At 37.3% G+C, this 23,438-nt stretch overlaps 1 protein-coding gene across 2 annotated transcripts in view; it reads right to left on the bottom strand.

The window, feature by feature from the left end:
* NTNG1 (netrin G1) overlaps positions 1–23,438 on the bottom strand; it is a gene marked incomplete at both ends in the record, with an annotated part of 346,940 nt that overhangs the window by 155,019 nt on the left and 168,483 nt on the right. For both annotated transcript variants that reach the window (XM_082613121.1, XM_082613122.1), the window contains one exon: positions 8,857–9,497. In XM_082613121.1, coding sequence (XP_082469247.1) covers positions 8,857–9,497 — 641 coding nt within the window. The remainder of the gene's footprint in view (positions 1–8,856; positions 9,498–23,438) is intronic.

Raw genomic sequence — 23,438 nt, 5'->3', positions numbered from 1 at the left:
ATATACATACAATTGAATACTACTATGTCATAAAAAAGAATGAAAATTTGCCATTTGCAGCAACATGGATGGATTTGGAGAGCATTACGCTAAGTGAAGTCAAACAGAGAAAGACAAATACTGTATGATATCACTTATATGTGGAATCTAAAATATACAACAATCTAGTGAATAAAACAAAAAAGAAGCAGACTCACAGATATAGAGAACAAACTAGTGGTTACCAGAGGGGGGTAAGGGCAATATAGGGGTGGGGGAGTGGGAGGTATAAACTATTGGGTGTGAGATAGGCTCAAGGATGTATTGTACAACATGGGGAATATACCAATATGTTTTAATAACTGTAAATGGAAAGTAACGTTTAAAATTGTAAAAAAAATTTTTTTTATAAAAATAAAAAAGCAAAAAAAAAAATTCCATCTCCTCTTTGCCACTGATTGTTGATCTTGTTTAGATACAGTTTTCTTACCTATAAAAAGGATGCAGAAATAGCAAACATGAATTTATATGCAGTGCAGTTAATTCTGGTTACACTATTTTTTTTATTCTAAATGTGGCTTAATGAATTGGAGTATATACTTATATTGTTATGAAGTCAATATATCTATCCACACAATCAAATTACTATGATAAAAGCTAGGACCTTAACACTTTTGTTCTTGTATTTGGAGAATGAATGGAAAGAGTGTCTCTACTGAACCGCTGATCACATAGATCCACAAAAACTCTTACATTCAATATCGATCAATGGCCATGAACTCCTAATGTGTCAGGAAATACCTTTGAACCTAGTGACAATAAAACAAGAAGACCTTCCAAAGATGACAACCGCTGAATTAGAATAAAAAACATGGGTCCTGAAGGTGGATGGAAAAGCTGAATGTATCCCTATTTCCATTGTTTGGGCATACAGATGTAGCCAGAACATAACTTCCTCTTAAAATGATAAATTAAGTGAGGGGGAAAATTATCTCACTTTTTTATTATGTGGTATTTTGCCTAAATATCCTTATGTTTCTTAAAAGGAGACATCTTTCCTTTAATGACCCATTAGTTTAAAAAAATCTCTGGCACTGGGGAGTTAAGGATAAAGAGACAAGCTCCTAAACTGGGTTGTTTTTCTGCACACTAATGAAGTTCATAATTTAACTGAAGAAATTATTAGATATCTTCTCTCCTTATAACGGTATAAACCTCAGAGGAAAATGAGCTGCTTATGCATATATTCTCTTTATAACTCAAGAAATCCTCAAGGATTTAAAAAATATGCCCCGAATCAGAATGGCACTCTGTTGTCTTCTTAACATGGGTTCATACCATAAATATTTATTTTAAGCATTGTCACTGGAGTTAAGTAGCGATACTCTATGTTGTTTTTTATTTTTAATTATGGTTACTAAGCTTTTCATCTGAATGCTCTTATTTATTGAATTTCATTTTCCTTCAAAAAGAAGAAGAAATTAAAATGAAAATTTTTGGTTGACAGAATGGTTAAATTTAACTTGGAAAGAAAAAAAAAAGACTTGGAGGGATAGAATCTTTGACTGAAAGTTTATGAAATTTTATTATATGAAAGAGGTAGCACACATTCACTATAGTTCCAGAAGGGAGAATATGGACTAATATATGGAAGTTAAAAGGAAAATTTGATTGCGCTCAACTGAAGGATAAACTTTCTTAAAATAAACTAAGGTAGTTGGCCATTTCCAAGTTTATCCATTAATGTTTGTGGCTTGTTTTAGTGTTTTATGATGCCCGTTAAGTGGAAGTAGTTGCAGGTATTAAAGGTCTATGGAAAAATATGGGAAAAAATTCAGTTCATCTATTTATTTTCCCCCTCAGAAAATAAGCGACTATCTTAATTTTGTTAAAACCTAACACAATATGACAAATTAGCCCAATCACACATTATGAAGTTGCTAAAAATGAAGTAAGAAGTTAGGGTTCAGATAAACACACTGCAATCTGGTATAATGAAATGCAGGTTTCCTCCGCTATCTGAAAGTAGGGAGTTCCTATGAAACCTTTCGTAAGCTGAAATGGCGTAAAGCGAAGAAGCAATTACCCTAGGACACATCTTGGTAACAGGTGCACAGAATAAGTTGAGATAAGAGCACAGAAGCTCACAGACACAGTTGCAAACTATGGAGCCTTGATGCTGAGATGCTGAGTGTAGTTCCCAGGGAAGGAGCCTGGTGGTGCCGCTCTCACCAGGCTTCTCAGGGTGCACACTGCCTCTAACAGGGTTTGCTGCAGAACAGTCGCTGAACACTATTTTTGCTTTTCTCCTTTTTAAATAAAGGTGAAAATCCTCTTTAGACTCCTTTTGGTTAGCGAAAACAGGTACTAACGTAGGTTTTTTGTAAAAGCAAAATGGGGATACCTGTACTGGGGCAAAAGTCATGGAGAAGTGCCTTCCAGAATATTCCAAGAAGGGTAGAGCCACAAGACCTATTGGTTCATTATTGCCATTTAAAGTGGGTCTTTTGGGAATATACTGAGTCTGCTATATGTACTGAGCTCACTTCAGGTTAGTGTGGCTACAAGAGCATAATAAAGAGAAAGCATGAAGTTTGTAATTAGCAACCTGATTTTGTCACTTTATTATGTGTAGGATGTTAAAAAAAAAAGTCATGGAACTTCTCTGGTCTTCAGTTTCTCATCTGTAAAATGGGGTTAAACAGCATCTGCCTCACAAGTTACTTGTAAGGACTAAAGGAGAAGGTGTATGACAAGAATCTTGTAACCTGAGTGCTGTACAAATGTAAAGGATTACCACTTAAACATTAATAGGGGCTATTAGAATCACCTCATTCCCCTCTTTTCTGATTTCCTTCTGTTTCTCAGAGCTTTTCTTAATTTCCTTCAAAAATTACCTCTTAAATGACAATACTCCACAGAGTTCTATAAATGTTCTATAAATGACCATAGTCATTTATAATTATGAGGGAAAACGCCCTATCATATCAACGTCATCCATTCCCTAAACTTCAACCATCACATGTAAGGTGATAATTTTCAAACCTACATTTCTAATGCAAACCTTTCTCTGGAACACCAGAGCAGTATTTTCAAATCCTTTACTGGACTCCCACTTGGATCCCTACTAAAGTCTTTGCTTCTTTGAAATCTGATTGGTTGCCAAGTCCTATTGACTTTGTAAGCAAATATTAAACCCTTATGCTCTGATTGCTTTTGTGGAATTTGGAGAGCTTTTACAGACCCTCCACTTGAGCATCAGGACTTGGAGTTACGGTTGCCCCACAATTAAGCAATTGTACTGCTCTCCTTGTCTCTCTCTGTATTTCCTTGCTAATACAGCCACACTGGACTATCCCCTAACACCACTGCCTTAGAATGTTTCTCACCTACATTTAATTGCTATATGAGAAACCATATAATCTTAGATTTCCTATGACATGGGGAACTCAGAGGCCAAGATGCAGGAATCCTTAAAGGCTTCTTGGAGATACTAAACGTCCATAGGGAGAAGATGGAAGAGCATCTCCCAGGATTTGTCCACTCCACCAATTCCTCACTATTTGGAGTTCCTCAACATGCTGTGCTGTTTTTAAGCATAATTTGTAACCTAGAATATCCATTCTGCACTGGCTGCTTGGCATTCTAAGACACATATTCAAGATACCATGCAAATGTCATCCTCATCAAAGCTTCTGCGAGGCTTCCCAGATTAAGTTAGTATCTCCTGCTCTGTTTCCAGGGCGCTTCACACACTCACACAGTAAAAGCATTTAACCCAAGCTGTCATCATTTTTTGTTTACATGTCTCGGCCCCTTCTGGATATCAGTTCCTTGAAGGCGCTGACTATGCCTCCTGCATCTCCATATAGCCACTGTCTAGCCCACCACCTGTCCCAGGGCAGAGGTAAAGTCTTTTTGGGTAACAGAAAGAAGAAAGGTGTTACAAAAGCAGTCTGTTAAGCAGTAGTAAAGCCCAACCTCAGTATTTAAGACTAATTGGGAAGAACGGAAAAATGACAGGCCAAATGTGCCAAAAGCACCCTGCAGGACGCCTCTCACAGGAGAGACAAAGGGTAAATATTTTGGTGGATTTATCCAAATTGCAGCTAGGAAAAAGACTAAGAGAAATTACAGGATAAATGTAAGTCTTTTATGATTGGCAGAGCACTTCCATATTACATGTGTTTTCCAAATTATTTGAGAAAATTTGAAGAATGCTCAACTGCTTTTTTACTTTTAAACTTCCACCGGTGTTCCTGTTTACCTAATATCACAAGTTTGTGCACTAACCATTTGAAAGCCCTGCTTCAAGAAAGTGAATTTCAACCTCCCTTTGTCCCAATTAGAGCAAATACCAAGGCGGCGACATTTAAACAAATATATCTGATTCCTTCTGAGGGTGAGAGTATAGGGGACCTTTCTCACTTCTGATACCCAAAGAGAATATTTCTGTCCCTGGACCTTCCCAGGTCCTGGGATTAGGCAGGGAGGCTGTGCTTCTGAGCTGGGGCAGCAGTGGAGCAAAGAAAGCACCCAAAAGTGTGTGGAAGTGGAGCTTCTGTGCTAGTGCTCCCTGGCTCTTTTCTTAAAGATAAATGGAGGCATCGAGGGCGAAGTCAATTCTATAAATAGTAACTGACAGCCAACCGCCTATAGGGAGCTTGGGTAGGCCCTGCAGGGGTCAAGAAATGAGTAAACACTACTGAGAAAAAATGGTTGATAATTATGTTTAGGAATATTGTATAACAAGGCAAGTAATGGAGATATGCATTAGAGTTTTCTATCACTGAGAAAAGTTTTTACAATTCTGTCCTAGATCTTTTGAGGTTGAAAAAAATTTCTGTTATCTTATGTCTGAAACCAGTACCTTGATACACTGCTGACTGTATATCTTACAAATAAATGAGCATATTATCCAATGTTCATTGGTCTTTCAGACTTAACAATTATTACAATAAATTGCATTACTTCCTTGAAGCCCTTCACCTCAAAGGAACGATAATGTTGAATTTATATTCTATAAAATCTATGTATCTGACAAATATAATGTTTACTTTTCAATTAATTTGAATCTGGAAAGTTTAAATGGGAACAAAACACTTAAAAGTCAAAACTTCCAATTGTGTGACTAAGAAAACATTTTGGACATTATCTATATTTAACAGCCCTGTGCATTTAACTCCCTGTCTGTATAAAAAAGATATTCAGAACAAACATCTACTCTTCATTTCTCCTCTCACCCCTTGTCTGGGTAGTTTTTATTTATGCATTAGATGACCTTTTTGGCCATTAGAACCATCTTGCTTCAGCAGTTAATTAACACAAGTACCATAATTTAATACAGTTAATGCTACTTGATGCCCTTTAATGTAACTTCCATTAGTAATATTATTGTAGTATTACCCTGTAAATTAAAATGAGATCAAGGCTAAGAGAGCCACTCTTTAATTAAGGTACTGGCACACTGCACTCGTCTATTATTCACTAGAGAAAATCACCCTGATTTACTGAAGCAGGACATCCATAAGTCAGAATTAGTCCATGAAGATTATTAGGTTTATTGAACAATGTAAGTAACATGGAGTTGCTGAGATTGCCAACGGCCATATGTCCTCTTTTTCCTCGATTATCTTAATAAATACACAATAAGAGTGAGTAAATGGAAGCAAAATATGTATGTAGCCAAAGAGGCATAAAATTTTTATGATGTGATTATAGTTGTCAACAATAAAATTGGTATCAGATGTGTCACATGCTAAAAAAATAAATGCTACATTAGTTTAATAGCAATCAAAACATCATTTCTACACCAAATAATACAAGTCAGTATAAAACATAAAGGCCATAAACACATGTGCACAGGAAGTAGAAAACTGGAATTCACAGTCAATTGTTTTTTTTTCTGTAGCTTAATATTTCAAGGTGAAAAAACTTGTAGTACTATGTGTCCACTATTCTATGGAAATTTACCCACTTTCCCCAAATAACTCATGCCAATTCTCACATCATGGTGGGGGTGGGGGTGGAGTGACAGGTAGAAAAATATCATTATAATGATCAGACACAGACATGTAAAAGTAAGTTAAACATTGCAATCACATCAAGGATGGCAGAGGGCATGGGTTGAGGGAAGCAAAGACAGTTATATTTTGGAAAGCTTATATTTATGATATTCTTGAAAAGAAATTTTAGTACTTTCTTTTAGAGATCATCAATTAATGTTCAATCCTCCTATAGATTATTTACTATGTAGGAAAAAGGCGACTCAGGATTTTAACCCAACTGAAATTTTCAAGTGTATATCAGCTTCTTTGCTGAAAGGGCTGTGAACCAGGCAATAGCTCAACAGTTCCCTTAGTGGCTCTATCTTCCTTATATAACTTAGAAGCTGGAGATATGCCCGAGCCATCAGGCCTTGCTTCTTTAGTCCCTCCCTTAAGACTAAAAATACCCCAGCCATCTGGTACCTAGCACAGTACATGCCAGCATCAGTTTTGCCCTGAGGAATTTGGACAGAGTTTGGAGGTGACAGAGTGGAACCTTATGGAAGGGGCTCACCTCTATTGGACCTTTCTCTTTTGCCCAGCTGCTTCCTCACCAGCTTTCAGTTGACTGGTGAACAGGAAAAGAGAGTAGAGGGGAGTCCCAGAGAAGAGAGGAGGGCTCCTCCAAACTCCTCAGAACCATTGAAATACAGTTGAAGGATACTACTAGGATGAAGGATAAAAGCAAAATGATAAATCTGGGGGGATTCTACATTTCTAACATGGCACCTTTAAGTGACAGTAGGTCCGACTCTAATAAGAGAATGCACCAAAATGCTTTTAGCTTTAAAGTGTATTTTACACTCTCTTAAATAATCAGAGGAAAAAAATGAATATCTAATAACAGAAATAAGCTCAAACAATGTTTATTTTCCAGCCAAAAAACATCACAAGACTGCCTTATTTATAAGTGAAAAATGAGAGTTTTAGGGGAAGTTGGGCTATAAGGATTTTGGCTTAGTTTAAGGATTTCTCAAACTGTAAGTAAGCTGACCTAGATGATTCTACCTAACAATATAGATCACACTAGGATTCAAATTCACATCTCAACTTATTAATTTTGACATTTATTCTTGTAGATAAACAGAATGCTTGTTACTTTGTTGTGGTATGCCCTTGTTAATAATATCAACATCAACTGTTTTTATATATTGTATGTTCCCAAGAATAAGATACTGGAAACTGATCTTTTGCTAAAATATTCATGAGTACAATAGCTGCATTTTATCATAAATCACAAACTCATATTTAACATCATAGCTCCACACTGCTCTCATGTCATGCCCTGGTCGTATATGAACTCTAGAACACACAAGCTCAATATTGAACCAGTGCATATTTCTCTCAGAAATATGATTTTGCTCTAAAGATATTTTCATCAAAATTCACCAAATCTTGGTTAAAAGTTTTAAAAGAGGCTCCATAGGTAAAGATTCTTGACTCTTCCATGAGAAACATGAAGCCAGAACAAAGCTGAGAGTAGGTGGCCATCAGTTCATAAGTCAGATTCCATAAGGTAAAATTCTGAAACCTTTTCCACCTTACCGAGGTCATGCCCACCACCCCATTCTGCGTGCCCACTCTGGCTCTTACTTAACTGCAGTGGCCACTTCTTCCTTCTAGTGTACAAGTGTACCAGCACTATTATTAAATGTGGTTTGAGACAACTCTCTGAAAGCCCAGGGAGTCTCAACACTTCTCCAGTCTCTGAGGACTAGGCTGCCCTAAGGGATTACTGGAAGCCAGTAATCAATGAATCTGGACTTATCTGTTTAGTTTTTATGATTAACTAAACCTACATGATGTATGTACTGTTTATATTCTTATCCTCATATATTTTGATTTAAAGCTCTCTTGGCATTTTTAGAATGATTATTGCTTTGCTTCACATTTCCTTTTTTTTTTTTCCCCAGTGTGCTCTATACTCCACTCTTACCTTTAGTTTTCCCAACTCATCATCTCATGCTTCAACTCCCATCAGATGGCTATTCTGGTAGCATACCACACTTAAAAATCTGGTTGAGAATCTCTGTGTTGGTGGTCCTGGTTCTCATTATTCAAGTTTTTCATTTAAATGTCTTCAGAATCCTTGGAAACTTGTTCAATTGTGTCTCTGGTATATTATCAAAACAAAGATATGCCTGACTGGGAGCATTAATGCATTTGAACTATGGTGCATATGTAATTGACTGACAAAATAAAGGTAGCCTGAGTCAGGTTCATATTTAAATGATAGTATATCCTTTTAAGATAATAACATCCAAGATCCTGAAAAGTAGAGCTTGCCCCTCGTTAATAAATGCAGTGTATTTCCTAAATGCTTTTGGTTCTGATTTAATAAAATGTAAAGAGACATAACTTTCATTTCTGGAACTTTTTTGGTACGATATAACAAAACATAAACAGAGAGTTGAACCATGCTGAAACTCTCTCTTGCATTCAAAAACAATAGTAAGATGTATTTTTTGTTTTTCAGTCCCTTTTACAGAGCAGCTGGCTTTGTTCCCCTGGCTTCATTATCTTAAAGACTTAAACCACCCCCTGACCTAGGGAGTTCCTTTTTCTCAAATAAGATGCTTTTTTTTGGCCTTTGGTTTAAATTCTAAGAAATCCTGCCAGGTTCAGGTTCAGTGACAGCAAGTCTGGGATCACAAATTATTGCTGAGTTAGAAGGGTCTCAAACGCCTCAGAACCTACCTCTAGGCTGGCGTTCCTGAGAAAATGTTACAGTAGAAAGGGACAAATGTCACTCTACAGCTGCAGGAGCAGCAAAGTGGCCTTTTCTTTGGACACACTTATTCTCATTAAAGTCAGACAGTTGTTTTCTTACCTTCCGTGAACCTTTATGTCGGAGATGGCGTAAAAGTAGCGTGCCAAGTGTAGCTCGTCTACAAATATTTCCCCAACGGCAGGTCTCAAAAGCCTTATCCTCAGGTCTGTGACAGTAAAGAAATCTCTGAGTTTCTTGGTTGTATCCAGTTGTCCGTAGAGGGAAGCCATATTGCGTAGCCAAGGTCCGGCAAAAAACGCGAACCTATCTTTGATTTCAAAGTGGATTATTTTGCTATTTGTCATATACCCTGTGGAGTACTCTTCAGTGCAAATGATTTCTAAGACCGTATGCTGTGATAAATCCTTCACGGATTTAGGATCCATGTGAAAAGCATCTAAGCAGTCTGTGGCATAATACTGATAGGGCTGCCATGTTCGTCCATAATCAAGAGATTTCTCCAGGATCATTTGGTCTGGACGCCCCGATTCAAAGGTAATAACTATGTTGTCTGTGAGCTCAATAGTTTTGCTCCAAGACAGAGTGATGTTAACCTGGAGAGGCTTGGGATACTCTTTCCAAGTAGCAGACTGCCAAAATGTAGAGGGATGTCTTCCTTCAAAATCAAACATCAGCTCAGGTGGATGTGCCAGCTCCGGGGTACTTGCATCACACTCATTATTGCACATGTAGGGGTTGCCCTATGGAAGAAGAACAAAAGAGCGTGCATCAAAACACTGGTCTGACACAAGTTGCCATATTGCTGTTGCTGAGTGGGAGGCTAGGAGAAATAGAAAAAAACCACCACCAACCTGTTTGCAGTAATCATTTTTATTTGCCCTAACTGGATTCTCCTCTTTAATAGCTTAAAAAAAAAAAAAAAGAGGCAATATGGTAATTTTCTTATTTCCTTCCATGGTCTTTAAGAAATGAAAACAGTTTATTTATCCCATATGTGTTAGACCTATAATGTGATCTCAGAAGCAAAAAGACACTGAGCAACTGTCTAACAGCTCAATACCTCCGCATCCTCTTAGAAAGATGTTATAGAAAAGCAAGGAAATTCCTCCATGCCTCAAGGACATTCCTCAAGAGCACAATTTTTTAAGAAGCAATTTTTCAAATAAAGCTTTAGAATTAGCAATGAACCGTAAATACCTGTGCCCTGTTTGGGAAACAGTACCCCCATACGACATCCAGCTTCTTTTTGCTTCACCTCAAATCCATCATACTTAACTGGGCCCCTGCTTCATAAAGCTTGCTTTTAAAGCATTTACTTTGTTCACCACAAATCATTAAAATGTGGTACACTACAGGCTCTGGGGCTTGGTCCCAACATCTGCCATCCTATTAGCTAGACGCAAGGGGATTGCTCAGGAAAGACTTTGGGTGGGGGTGTGCTCCAACTTATCAGGACAGGAAAATCCAGTACTTAATTAGAAGGTTTTTGCAGAGAATCACAGCCACTTGATGTATTACTCTGTGTCGGCCCATGGTCAGCTCTCTGTGGACGTTAGCCATTATTATTATTTTCCCTCACACAAAGGCTAATTCCTTCACAGTCTACTCTAACAAGAAGCTGAAAATAAGTCTCCTTGTCATATATCACAACAAGTTATAACAACACTTATGCAAAACTAAATGGCTGCTCTCAGTTTTCATTGGTAGACTGATTCTATGGCAAACAATTGGCTCCCCAATTTTGGTTTATTTTGTGTTTTAAAAAAATGGTATCATTTGGAGTCAACTATTCAGGTATTTCTCTATTACCCTGTACTGGGTAATTATAAGCATGAATGGGTGAAAGAATCGATCCTCTGACATTGTCCTTAGGCTTTCTCTTGTAATTACAACTAGATTTTTTCTTTTTTCTTTTTCATGAACTGAGACCTTTTCATCATATCTGCAGGATGCATGAGCTGGGTCTCAAATAATGAATTTACACTTTAGACATTAATGCTCAGTTACCAGCTGACTCCTGTGAAATGTAAGACGAACATTGGAGACTTGCTTTGGCCTCCCTAGAGGCAACTTTCTCCTGCCTAGTCAGCTAATACTTTCACTCTCTCTTTTCCATTAATGCAACTGAATCCTAAAGCTGGCAACAGGTTTGGGAGTCTGAGTGTAACTGAGATGGGGTAGGAGAAAGGAGAGAAGGTACATTATTTGAGGACCAGAAATGTTTTAAAAATACATTCAAGGCATCAGTGATAATGGAAATGTTTCTGTTCTCTCTTGAATTTCAATTCCCTATTCCTGATCCCAGCATCTGTGGCACTATTTATAGTATCCCCCTCATAGTGAGCCAATGGGGGCAAAATAAGTTTCTGTTCCAGGTGGAATAAATCACCAAATTTATTATTATTTAAACTCTCTTAAGCATACCAGAGAGCCAAATGCAGAGCTCTGCAAACTGGCAAAGGCTTTTTATGGAGGGCTATAAATATTGTGGAATCTGTCAGGATTTATAAATTCTAAATATATGGAAATGCACACTGGAAGGGGTCAGATTTACACAAATCACACCTTCATTTGAAATTTACTGGAAAAAATATGGTCACTTCAAAATCTGTCAGCATGTAGCCATCTGCACAATCATTAACTTGGATGCTACCACCTTTCTCCTGACAAAAGCATCTTCATCTGAGGTCAAGGGTATTGAAACACAGGAAATCAACTCTGCGGGATACACCAAAGTGAGTTATCAGACATTTGTATTAAGTCTTGTTGAAATATAGCATTTCTTTGATTTCTGCTTAGATACACAGAGCTCCTCAGATGGGGGCAGGGTCTGTGACAAAAAAGGAGGCACAGCTAGCTGACTCTGGGTGTGGGTCAATACTAGTAAACCTGTCTTAGAAAATATGCTTGAAGATATCTATTTACAAAGCACTCGTTTCTACATTTGATAAAAGGTGTTGACAATACCCAGCGTTTATTTAGCACTTATAGATCATTTACTTTACATACATTATCCTGGGTAATCCTTTTCATCCCTACCTTATGGAAGAGAAAAGTGAGGCATACAGAAGTGTTAAGTAACTTGTCCAAGGTCATATAACAGAGTGAGTAAGGGGTGGAGCTGGAACCCACTTTTCCTGCACCTGACCTGGCCCATTCAACTCCTAAGTCAATGGAGTTCCCTGTGATGCAAACTAGTCTTGGAAACAAGAGTTGGCTGGTAGAACAGAAAAGCCTGTGACCAAATGAGTTTGGAAAACACAGCCTAAGGTCTTCTTGCCTTGGAGAGCCCTAATGAGCATTATCATACCTCTGAGATGCCTTGACGTTAAGAAGCTTCCTTAGCTTCATATACTACCTAGTTTCAGAAACTTATTTGGCCATGGAACCCCTTTTTGGTAACCCCTATTTATATACCACATAAGTATAGATTCCTGGAGAGGATCCTTTGAGATTCTCTGCTTTGTATTTCTCTTAAAATTGTAAACACGTGGATGGATGCCAAACAACAGGGCACAACCCGAAGTTTTAGTTGTTTAATGAAGACATAGCCACATCCAGCACTGTTTGCTTTTGTTCCAGAGAGGGACACCCTTCCACTTGGGCTGAGAAGACAGCCAGACCAGGATAAATGTTTACACCTACATCAAGTTGTCAGCCATCAAAATGCATGCCAGGAAAAGGGGAAAATTTTGTTTCTTTGCACTGATCTGGTAGTTTAAGCTTCATGTATTCAGTAATTATTTATTGACTGCCTACTGTATTATTATATTTAAGGTACTTGTCTTGGCTCTCAGGATACAACAGTAGAAAAATCCAAATCCTTGCTTTTAGCAGAGCTTCCATCTTAGTTGGGGAGAGATGCACTAAAAAAACCCAGATATATACTGCTTTATAATGTTACATGATGATAACTGCTATACAGAAAAATAAAGCCAATTAAAGGGGAGAATGCTGTTGGAGAAAGGATACTGACTGTAATTTTATATTGGGAGGTCAGAGAAAGTCTTGCCTCGAGAATATGACATTTGAGCAGATTAAGAACAATTCCCAGTTTACCCAGGAGATAATCAGAGGTTGACCAAAATGACAGTTTCGTCCTTCATCTGACTCTACTCCTAGTGATAATTTCAGCAGCATAACAATTTATTGAAACTGATGAGTAAACAAATCATTTCAAATGAAAATCTACACCAAATGACTGTAGATGCCAAAACCCAAACAAACAAACAAGAAATTGAACTATTCTTATTTCATAGCATCCATGCTCTTTTAGGAGATTAATGATTTGATGGCCATTAACATAACTTACTGAGGGATAATGACATTGAGAGAAAATTAGCAGAGGGGAAAAAAAATGATTCTGGTTCCCTAAGAAGAAACCCTGCATGCTGGGTGAAAGAGAAAAAAGAGGAAAAGAAGAAAGCCAAAGCTGAAAATCTTACCATTATAGAAAGAGAAAGCTGGAGGTGAGATTATATGCTAAAATATTTAGTGTAAATGTTTCATACGGGTGTGATCTGTAGTACAGCACTGTTGTTACAGAGAATTATCTATATGAAAACAATTGCTGTTAAAGGGATTAGATTAATTAAAATTTCAACTACTTCAACCACACCCTAAATCTCTCTAATACCAGCAACAATAAAATTTATATCAGAAAAATAACTTCCTCCTACTTGTGAAAGCAAAGAACACTTCTTGTTGCTAAATCTAACAGATTCAGGCATTAGCAAATGTAAGCATTACTTTGTGGCCAGCAGGCAGCCTTAAATAGATCTTAATTTAAGTCCTACAAGCAACAGATCCTTAGCTGACTGTCTATGGACAAAGCAGAAAATATTTATGACTGTGCTGATAATATTTATACCATTAAGGGATGCCTAAATAATTAAACAGATATTGCTGCTAAATATGTTTATAACAATTAGAAGAAGATTGTGATGTTTAATTTCATTTAAAAAATAATGTAATATTTTACCACTGGGAGAACTGAAGTTAGTTATTAATTAGCAATTTGTAGCCAAAGTGCAGTGTTATTTATTATTCTTCTTTAATGTCCTTTCAGAACTTAGAGGGATAAATAAAATTTTAGATATGTTCGTACTGTTTCTATGGACAGAAGTGTCTTCCTTCTGGTAAGTGACACTTTGAAAAGAACATCCTTTCACCTAAGATCTGCTAGATCCTTCAGAGTCAAAAAAGAAAATCCTATATAAGCAGTATATAATGTAATACTTGTGGTTCCTACCACTGTGAACTTGCTTTTCCAAGCTTTACCTATTGGCAAAATATTGGTAATGAAAGTTGGAACCATAGGGAATTCTCATGGGAGATCTGTTACAAACTTGTAAGTTACATGCCAAGCAGGCATGCAACTTACAAGTGGCTGTGAGAAGAATTTGAGTTAACACTTACATAGATTGTGAAAAACACTGAGACAGAGCTGCCTCCCAGCCCATTTGCATCTGGCTCATCCTTGCTTGTTTTATTGGTAAGGGACAGTAAGAAAAAAAAAAAAAGACACAAAGGCAAAGGGAGCAGAAACTGCATTCTGAGATAGCACTCCAGACCTGTTCCCACTGTGACTTTGAAATGGACATCACTATGGCTTTGCCAGTGCAAGGTTTTCGAAGGATGAAGAAACCAGTAGCACAGTCCACTGCTCACCTCTCAGACAGACAGACCATGAGCAACATGCTTTAGCTGCTAGGCTGGGCTATCGCCTTCAGGAGGTGGCTTTTTCTCCTCTTTAAATACAGCTCATTGGGAGCCAACCAAGCAGGACAGTTTCTGGGAGGCTGGTGACTGACCTCTTTATATCAGAAGGGTAATTTTTGGTTGGAGGGACCTCCACTCCCAGTCCTTTCTTGGAACTTCTTGGTCTTGGAACTTCTAGATTTTTTCTTGGCTCTAATAAAGGGGAAAGGCCCATCCTTTATGAATTTTCGGATGAAACTCAGACTACTCTGAGTATGGGAGCTGATGTTTAATTAGTCATGCTGAGGTGCCCGCTTCAGGCCTTACAACTTTGTTACTGACATAAGGGAGAACAGAGAGAAATCAGACCCAGACGTAAGAACAATCCAAGATAGTGGGTATCTTTCCCAGAAATCTGAAAGATAAATACCAGTGCCACCAATACTGACAAGGCTTGATGACCACAGCTATGGGGATAGACTCTATATATCCTCAGATGAGAAAGGCCCATAAAGCAGTGTGTTTCCAGTTGTCCATTGCATCTTTGGAAACAAAGGGCAGCAATCTCTTCAAATGGCACTGAAATCTTACTTTGTAACCTGCCCTATTGATTGGCATGTTGGGTCCCAATGTAGGGCATATACATGGTAACAACATAGCCTGAATATTATGGGACTGACCCAACTAAAATATTCTGAAACTGGTGTTACAAAAGTACCTATGTATTTGTCAGAGCATGAATCCCAACTTTTAGTTTGGGAAATACAGCCACTCTAAGAATGACAGAAAATACAGAATTTTGTTTTTGTAACTCTGAAGTTAAAAACCTACTACTCCATTTTCTAATGGAATCCCTTGCTCATCACAAAGATTCCTCCCTGCCACAGACACAGCCTTAAGGCCTGACTGAAGCTGTTGCTTGTTTCCATCTGCTCGCTGACAGCACTAACCATGTGTGGACTTTTTTTTTTTTTTTTTTGCGGTACGCGGGCCTCTCACCGTCGTGGCCTCTCCCACTCCCGTTGCGGAGCACAGGCTCCGGACGCGCAGGCTCAGCGGCCATGGCTCACGGGCCCAGCCGCTCCGCGGCATGTGGGATCCTCCCAGACCGGTCACGAACCTGCATCCCCTGCATCGGCAGGCGGACTCTCAACCACTGCGCCACCAGGGAAGCCCGGGACTTTTTTACTCAAGAATAAAGACGGGAGGGCTTAACTTTTCTACAACAAGAATGCTAGAAGCCGTATCACAGATTACGAGCCATAATAGACACCGGTGTAAATCCCTGCAGAGAATTATGGTTAGGATTTTCAAACTGGTGAAGGCTGCAGAGGTCAAGAAGACCAAGTTTCTAAGAAGGAGCCAATAAAAGTCTAAAGCCACAAGCCACAAAAATGGATTCCTATATAGCAATCTAAATCATTACTTTGTATGTACTGAAGAAGAAATAAATATTCATAGAATCAAGTGGGTTCAAAAGTGAATATCTACAGAAAACACTGTAGTAAGCTGACACTATTGTAATTGGTAGGGCAATTGCTTTTTTAAATTTATTTTCTTAATAAACATTACTTAAAAGTCTTTGGTACAGTATTTTGCCTTATAGATTGTCTCAAAATAGACCAGAACACAGACACTTAAATGTTAATAACACAATGCTGAAGCAAGCTGTCAGCAGTCTCAGTTAAAGTAATTTGAAAGAAACAAGGTGAATAAAATACCACGAAGGTAGGAATGTTCTGCACCCTGATGCCATCATGCGTTGTGAGAATTAGTTTGAGCATTTTGAATCCTGAAAGATCAGATTTGATTCTCAAAAATTGCTTCCTTTTTCTCTCACATGAGAAAGTAAGTCCAAGATCTGCTTGATGTCCATCTTCTGAAAACCACCAACTTTAAGAGAGTATAGGAAGACCAAAGCATCCTCTGTTGAAGTGATCACTTAATCACAAGAGACAGGAAGGTATCTTCCCAATGTGACACTCAAATGTGATTGGGTTTTGGTGTGTCTATTCTGATTTCTCATACTCTTTATTTCTTTCAAGTGTCTCTCTTCCAATTTCATTAGTTGTTTACTGGGTACCATTGCTATTTTTAAAGTATTGTGAAAAACACAGAAATAATACAATAAAATATTTACAATTTAGTAGTGAAGTTTAGACCTAAACAAGCAACAATCCCATGTTTCTCAAATTGGTTACTCATGCTCTCAGAGAGAGCATCAGGTGTCCTTGAGGGTAAACAGTGTCACTAACAACCCTATACAACTTCCTGGAGTTTCACCCCTTGGTACATAATTAAACATATTTTTATACTAAAAACAGAATTTTATGGAGGAAGATGCAAAAATAAATGTACAAGTGTTTTTTAGGAAAAGATACAGAGACATTTCAAGCTTGGAGCAGATCTGGATGTAGGTGTCAAAGCCCACTGAACAAGAGTATGAAAGAGGAGGAGTCCGAGGGGCTCAGCTGGGTGATAATTTATTCTACTCCACCACCCTTCCTGCATATGATACTTAATCCAAACCACCCTGCAGTGGTTGCAGCACCACTAGACTTATCAAGGCTGAGAATTGTGAATTAAACTATCCCAGTATCAAATCCCAGTCTGAAAATATTTGCTGCTCTCCACCCCTATGGTAATCCAGGTAGTATTCTTCGTACACTAAAATCTCCATGTTTTATTTTTTTTCAGACTTTAAATATAATGTTTTTAATATTCAAATTAATGCAGTCTTATAGTAGAGTTATTATCCTATTATTTTATTAGTGTTATTTTTTATTGGCATATAGTTGCTTTACAGTATTGTGTTAGTTTATATTGTACAGCAAAGTGAATCAGTTATACATATAGATATACCCCCTCTTTTTTGGATTTCCTTCTCATTTAGGTTACTACAGAGCACTGAGTAGAGTTCCTTGAGCTATACAGTAGGTTCTCATTAGTTATCTATTTTATACATAGTATCAATAGCGTATATATGTCAATCCCAATCTCCCAATTCATCCTCCCCACTTTCCCCTTGGTATCTATACGTTTGTTCTCTACATCTGTGTCTCTATTTCTGCTTTGTAAATATGATCGTCTCTACAAATTTTTTCAGATTCCACATATATACATGTTAATATATGATATTTGTTTTTCTGACTTACTTCACTCTGTATGACAGTCTCTAGGTCCATCCATGTCTCTACAAAAGACCCAATTTCGTTCCTTTTTATGGCTGAGTAATATTCCATTGTATATACATACCACATCTTCTTTATCCACTCCTCTGTTGATGGACATTTAGGTTGGTTCCGTGTCCTGGCTATTGTAAATAGAGCTACAATGAACATTGGGGTGCCTGTGTCTTTTTGAATTATGGTTTTCTCAGGGTATATGCCCAGTAGTGGGATTGCTGGGTCATATGGTAATTCTATTTTTATTTTTAAAAAAAAAGTGAAATTGTCATTCTCCTTCCACCAAGTCATAATATATACTCTGTATGCAATAGCATATAAATTTTAAGTTGTATAAGAAATACCTGGTGAGTGCAGTCCCTACTCATCAGGAATTCTTTTTCAATAGATTGGGTTGCAGATTCCCTCTAGACCACACTTTGATAAACACTGGTGTATTGTTTATTAAGAGCCAAGGCAGATCTGGGGTAGATCTGCCTAGGTTTGAATTCCAGCTCTACCATTTAACTATTATGTAATTTTTGACAAGCTACTTGACTTTTTTGAGCCTTGATTTCTCCTTCTTTAAATTCATATAATAATATGTACTCCATGATGTTAATCTGAGATAATAATGCATGTTAAGTGTTTAGCATCTCCTTGGCAGGCAATGAGTGCTCAGTAATTAGTAGCTAGCATTAAACGTGCTCCTCCCCCTGTATCCCTTGACACTGAGAATGACACCAAGTTCTTCTATTTCCCAAGTGGGAAACGTGGGAATCATTTTATTTTAATTTTTCTTCAATCTGTTCACCAGCCAAGTTCTCTACATGCAACTCATCACCACAGCTTTGTTCACAATGCCAATGCTGTCCTTAGTTTTTAAAAATATTTTAAATATTTAAAAAATATTCTTCTCCTGAATTACTGTAATAGCTTCTTTATTTTTTTAACATCTTTATTGGAGTATAATTGCTTTACAATGGTGTGTTAGTTTCTGCTGTATAACAGAGTGACTCATCTATACGTATACATATATCCCCATATCTCCTCCCTCTTGCATCTCCCTCCCACCCTCCCTATCCCACCCCTCTAGTTGGACACAAAGCACCAAGCTGATCTCCCTGTGCTATGCGGCTGCTTCTCACTAGGTACCTATTTTACATTTGGTAGTGTATATATGTCAATGCCACTCTTTCACTTCGTCCCAGCTTACCTTTCCCCCTTCCCGTGTCCTCAAGTCCATTCTTTACGTCTGCGTCTTTATTCCTGTCCTGCCCCTAGGTTCTTCAGACCATGTAATAGCTTCTTAAATGCTCTCTCTTCATATTATATTGTCTTCTTATAATCTATTCTCTACATAGCTGCTACAGTAATCTTTCTAAAATCCAAACCTAACTGTATCATGCCCCCTCTTAAAGCTCTTTAACAGACTTCCCATTACCTTCAGGAATACAATGCAAATTCCTTAATATAGCTTGTAAGATCCTTCAGATTTGGCCTCTGTATTTTTTATATTTTTACTCACTCATATTCACACCTCTTGAGTCAATTGTACCAACCTATGAGTATATGTGTATATACAGGGGACAATATGCATTATCATACGATTAATCATATTAATTCCAATTGTTTATTTTTATGTCTCCTCCACTAGAGTTCTATGAGAAGAACTGGTACATAATAAATGTGCAATATAAGTTTATGGATCTAAAGAAAATAAGGAAAGCAGAAAAACAGGAAGCCAGGGAGGAAACAGGATAAATTAAGTAAAACATGGAATAAGATGGGAGGGATTTGCCCATAGGTTGGTGATTTGGGATCAAACAGATAACCAAGCTTAAAGAACTTCCTAGCTCCCTAAGTTGTAGACGGAATTTGTTTGATGTAATACACTGTGTAAAAAAAAGAATAAATCCAAACAAAAACAAAGAGTCCAACTCCAAGTGCAGTATGCCTGTGTGTGTGATTGATATAGTTACTGGGACTTCTGGTGAGGCTGGAGGACAAAGACAAATGGCATGAGCTGCAATTATGTGCCAGTCCTTTCCTGGTGTTCATTTGATCTTCATTTTTCTCCATCAGTCACAGCAGTATTTCTCCTAGTGGCTTTAGAGCTGAAGATCTCTCTTCCTTATCTCATCTTGTCTTACTTATCCAACCCACAGCATCCTTCTGAGTTTACAGGAGTAGCTAAATACCAAGAGCTTTATTTATTCTTCGACAATTATGGAAAACTAAATAAAATTAGGAAGGAAGAAGCAGCAAGTGAGGTGGTTGTAATTAAAAAAAAAAAACAAAAAACAGGCATGGAAGTGCCTCAGTAATGCAAATCCTTGAAAGGATGTAAAATGTGTAAGGTGGAAACTGGTGGACAAAAAGAAAGTGCACATATTTTGCTGGAAAAGAGGGAAGTGGTCTCTGTTTATTGCGCTACTGCTTAAATGGCTGTCCTAATTACAGAGATCCTGAAAATTCTACCTGGGCCCAGAGGTTGATTCTTAAGAAACTAATGAAGCTTATACCTCAGAGCCACTCAATTACATAAGCTGCTTCTCAGGTCTTGTACCTAATTCTGTGTTACATTTTTTGCATTTCTCTTTTTAAAAGAGGGTTCCAGAACTGCATAGGCTCTAGGCTCTTAAAACCTGGTATTGCCACTGTCTGGGACACAGGTAGTATATTTTAGGGCTTGCTAAACTAAAACAACTCTTTTTTCTTCCTTCTTATTCCTTCTTTTCATTTTCTTTTTTTTTTTTCACTAAGATGGTCTATTCTCAGCATTTCCAACCTTGAAATACATTTTCTCTAAATCCAGTTTTCTTGTCCAAGTTCATACCATTATATACATGGTTCATACCATATTTATATCTATGAACTAAATTGATATATCAATATTTATTACATTTATAATAACCACTATTTCATTATAATGTGAATGTATTTTATTCACATCAACAGATACATAACTCTCTTGATGTATTACCAACAATAAACATAATCTTCATTTATTTGTAAGGCTGGAGTGGCTGTTAGTTTACCAGAGCCACTATCAGGAACCAAAACAAGTTAAATGACAAAAATTATTAAGCATTTCTCATCTGCCAAGCATTATGTTGATGTTATAGATTAGCTTATAATAAGGTTGATTCTTCCTTATCAGCTATAATGTAGCAGCAAGACAAAATTGGAAAGATGTATCATTTTGAAAATAAAACATTTTATTATAGAGGGCTTTTATTTGGGTAGGTTAAATAAAAATGAATTGTCTAGTTTTCAGAAAATATGTGCAAAAATTTATTGTTAAAGAAAGGTATAAAAGTTATAAAGTCGTTATGAAGGATTTAGAGGAGGCAGAATGCTGTCTTTCAAAGATGTCTCAGATTTGCATAGTTGAAGAAGACATTCTCTTTTTGGAATGGAGAAGGGATCAGTGATCCCTGAACACCTTTTATGGTTAGGAATTGTGAGAGGGGCTTTATATTTGTCATCTCATTTAATCCTAACAATTCCCTATGAGGAAAATATTATTCTAATTTTATAGATGAAGAAACTAAGGTTCAGATATGTCATGGAACCTATTCAAGTTAGGTATCTGTAAAGACGAAAATGAACCTAATGTTTGATAGGCCAAGGCATGAGCTGTAAGTAGTGGAAGATAAGTTTGAACGTACCATGTGAAATTGATTTTAGAGAGCACTGAAAGCCGGGTAGAAGTGTTTGGGTTTGATTAACTGGAAAACAGAAAGTCATTTGTGGTTTTTATAGCAGGTATCTCATACACAGCTTTCTTCACTGGTTTTCCAGATTCCTTTCTTGAGAAAACAAAAGGATCAACTTGAGTCCAATATTAAGAGTAATCTTAATATTAAGAGTAATCTTGTTCAATTCATGAAGAAGAATCAAAAAGTAAGGTTCAGTCAGAATTCTAGAAGTGGACATGCAAATAATCCTGGACATATCTTATTCATCTCTGTATCCTGCAAAATTCCTGGCACACAGTAGACAGTCAATAAATGATGATCAAACAGATGAATATAACGCAAGTTGTTTCTGTAATTAGCTTTTCTGTTTAACACAATATGAAAATTCTCAAAAATTGAGGAAGCAACTCCACATCTTCTAATGTCCTCAACTCTCTATATGCTGCGTGATTGCTTCTAGAACAACAGGCAAAGAAGACTTTTCTCTTTATTTAGAGAGACACTGCCCAAATCTCAAACATTAGTTCGTACTTCACTTCCAAATAAGGAGGTCTTATTGTGAAGCCAGAAAGGATTCAAAACTGGCCTAGAGTTAGGTGAGTCTATTTCCACTGACGTCTAGAACAGGGACTGAGACATCCTTAGAAATAGTGGAATGTCATGATAACCACAGTGCAGGATGTAATGAAAGGGAAAATAGAGTGGACGTAGGGAGGTAAGCTAGGAGGTAGCTTTAATTAACTAGGTGTGATAACAAGGAACTGCACTACAGTGAAGAAAATGGTGATGCAAGATTCTGCAGGAATTAGATTGATTGGAAGTGGAGAAAAAAGGAATAGAAAGCATCATTGGTAACACCAAAGTTTAATGCCTGGAAGAGAGTGAAAATGTTGGTAATAAGGTATCTGTCTGAAACTAGTATAAGACTGACCCTCTATTACTGCCTATCCCAGCAGAGTTCCATTTGTAAAATGTTAGTTTGATATCTAATGTTACTGAAAATCAAGAAAATGTCCCAGAGATTTAATTCATAATGTTCAACAAAACATTCTAAATTTCTCCATCCTCATTTCTCTCTACATATCTCACATGTCATAATTACTGATTTCCATACCTTTCCTACTTCATTCCAAGCTCCCATTAACTTGGTCTCAAACTTGGCCTGCATAAGCTTCCTTATCTCTCTTGGTTTCTCACCATTCCTCTCTTTATCTTCTTTTAGTTACTGCCTTCCTATTTCATTACAAATCTAGCTAGTCTTTCTGTTTTCTCCATATATCTTCCTTACATATTATTCTAGTTTAAAAAATAAAGGCCCAAGAGCCTAGAGGGCAAAACAGAATACTCAGGAGCCAGTGCAAGGAGCTGTGAATATTCTTAAGGAGCTAAATAGACCCAACCATATTTTCAACAAGAGACTAGAGCTGGGAACTGCAACCCAAGGAATGAATAAGGTATGTTACCCTTCCCAAAGCAGTCACAAGAAAGTGGAATGCCAACTACAAATGAAGTGGGAAAAACGCGAATGGAAGAGGGAACAGGGCTAAGTATTAGAAGGTAAACAGAAACCAGTAAAAATAGGAGCAGGTTAAGAATAAGTTAAAGATAAGCCTTGTGAGGTGCAAACTAGTGATGCATGGGGGTGTTAGTGTTGGACAAAGATGGAATCATTATTTTCAAGCACAGACAGCTGAAACAAATAGTTTTTCTATCAAGGAGTATCAGCCTCTCCTGTAGTGAAGAAGAGCACAGAACCATTTTTCTCAGAATTCACATCCCAACCCCATGTGAATTCTTTATGACTCTGTTTTCTTGTTTATGTAATAGGAATAATAACAGTACAGTTTCATAGCATTGTTGTGAGGAATAAATGAGCTAATGTATAAAAAAGCTTCGCATGGTGCCTGGCACGTAGTAAGACATTAATAAGTGTCAGCAATTACTCTTATCATCATCCCTGTCTTCACTATTATCGTTGTTCCTAACTATGACCTTTCCAACTTGTCCTCTCATAAAAGCCTTCTTTTCAGAGTGAAGTGTTGCCACCAAATAGTTTAGTATTCTGTTCTTCAAAGTGGACTAATAAAATGGAGTTAATCTCTTCATAGAATAC

This window comes from Mesoplodon mirus, assembly GCF_964341445.2.
Source record: "Mesoplodon mirus genome assembly, chromosome: 3".
Taxonomy (NCBI): Eukaryota; Metazoa; Chordata; class Mammalia; order Artiodactyla; family Ziphiidae; genus Mesoplodon; species Mesoplodon mirus.
This window is presented reverse-complemented; position numbering and strand designations above follow the sequence as displayed.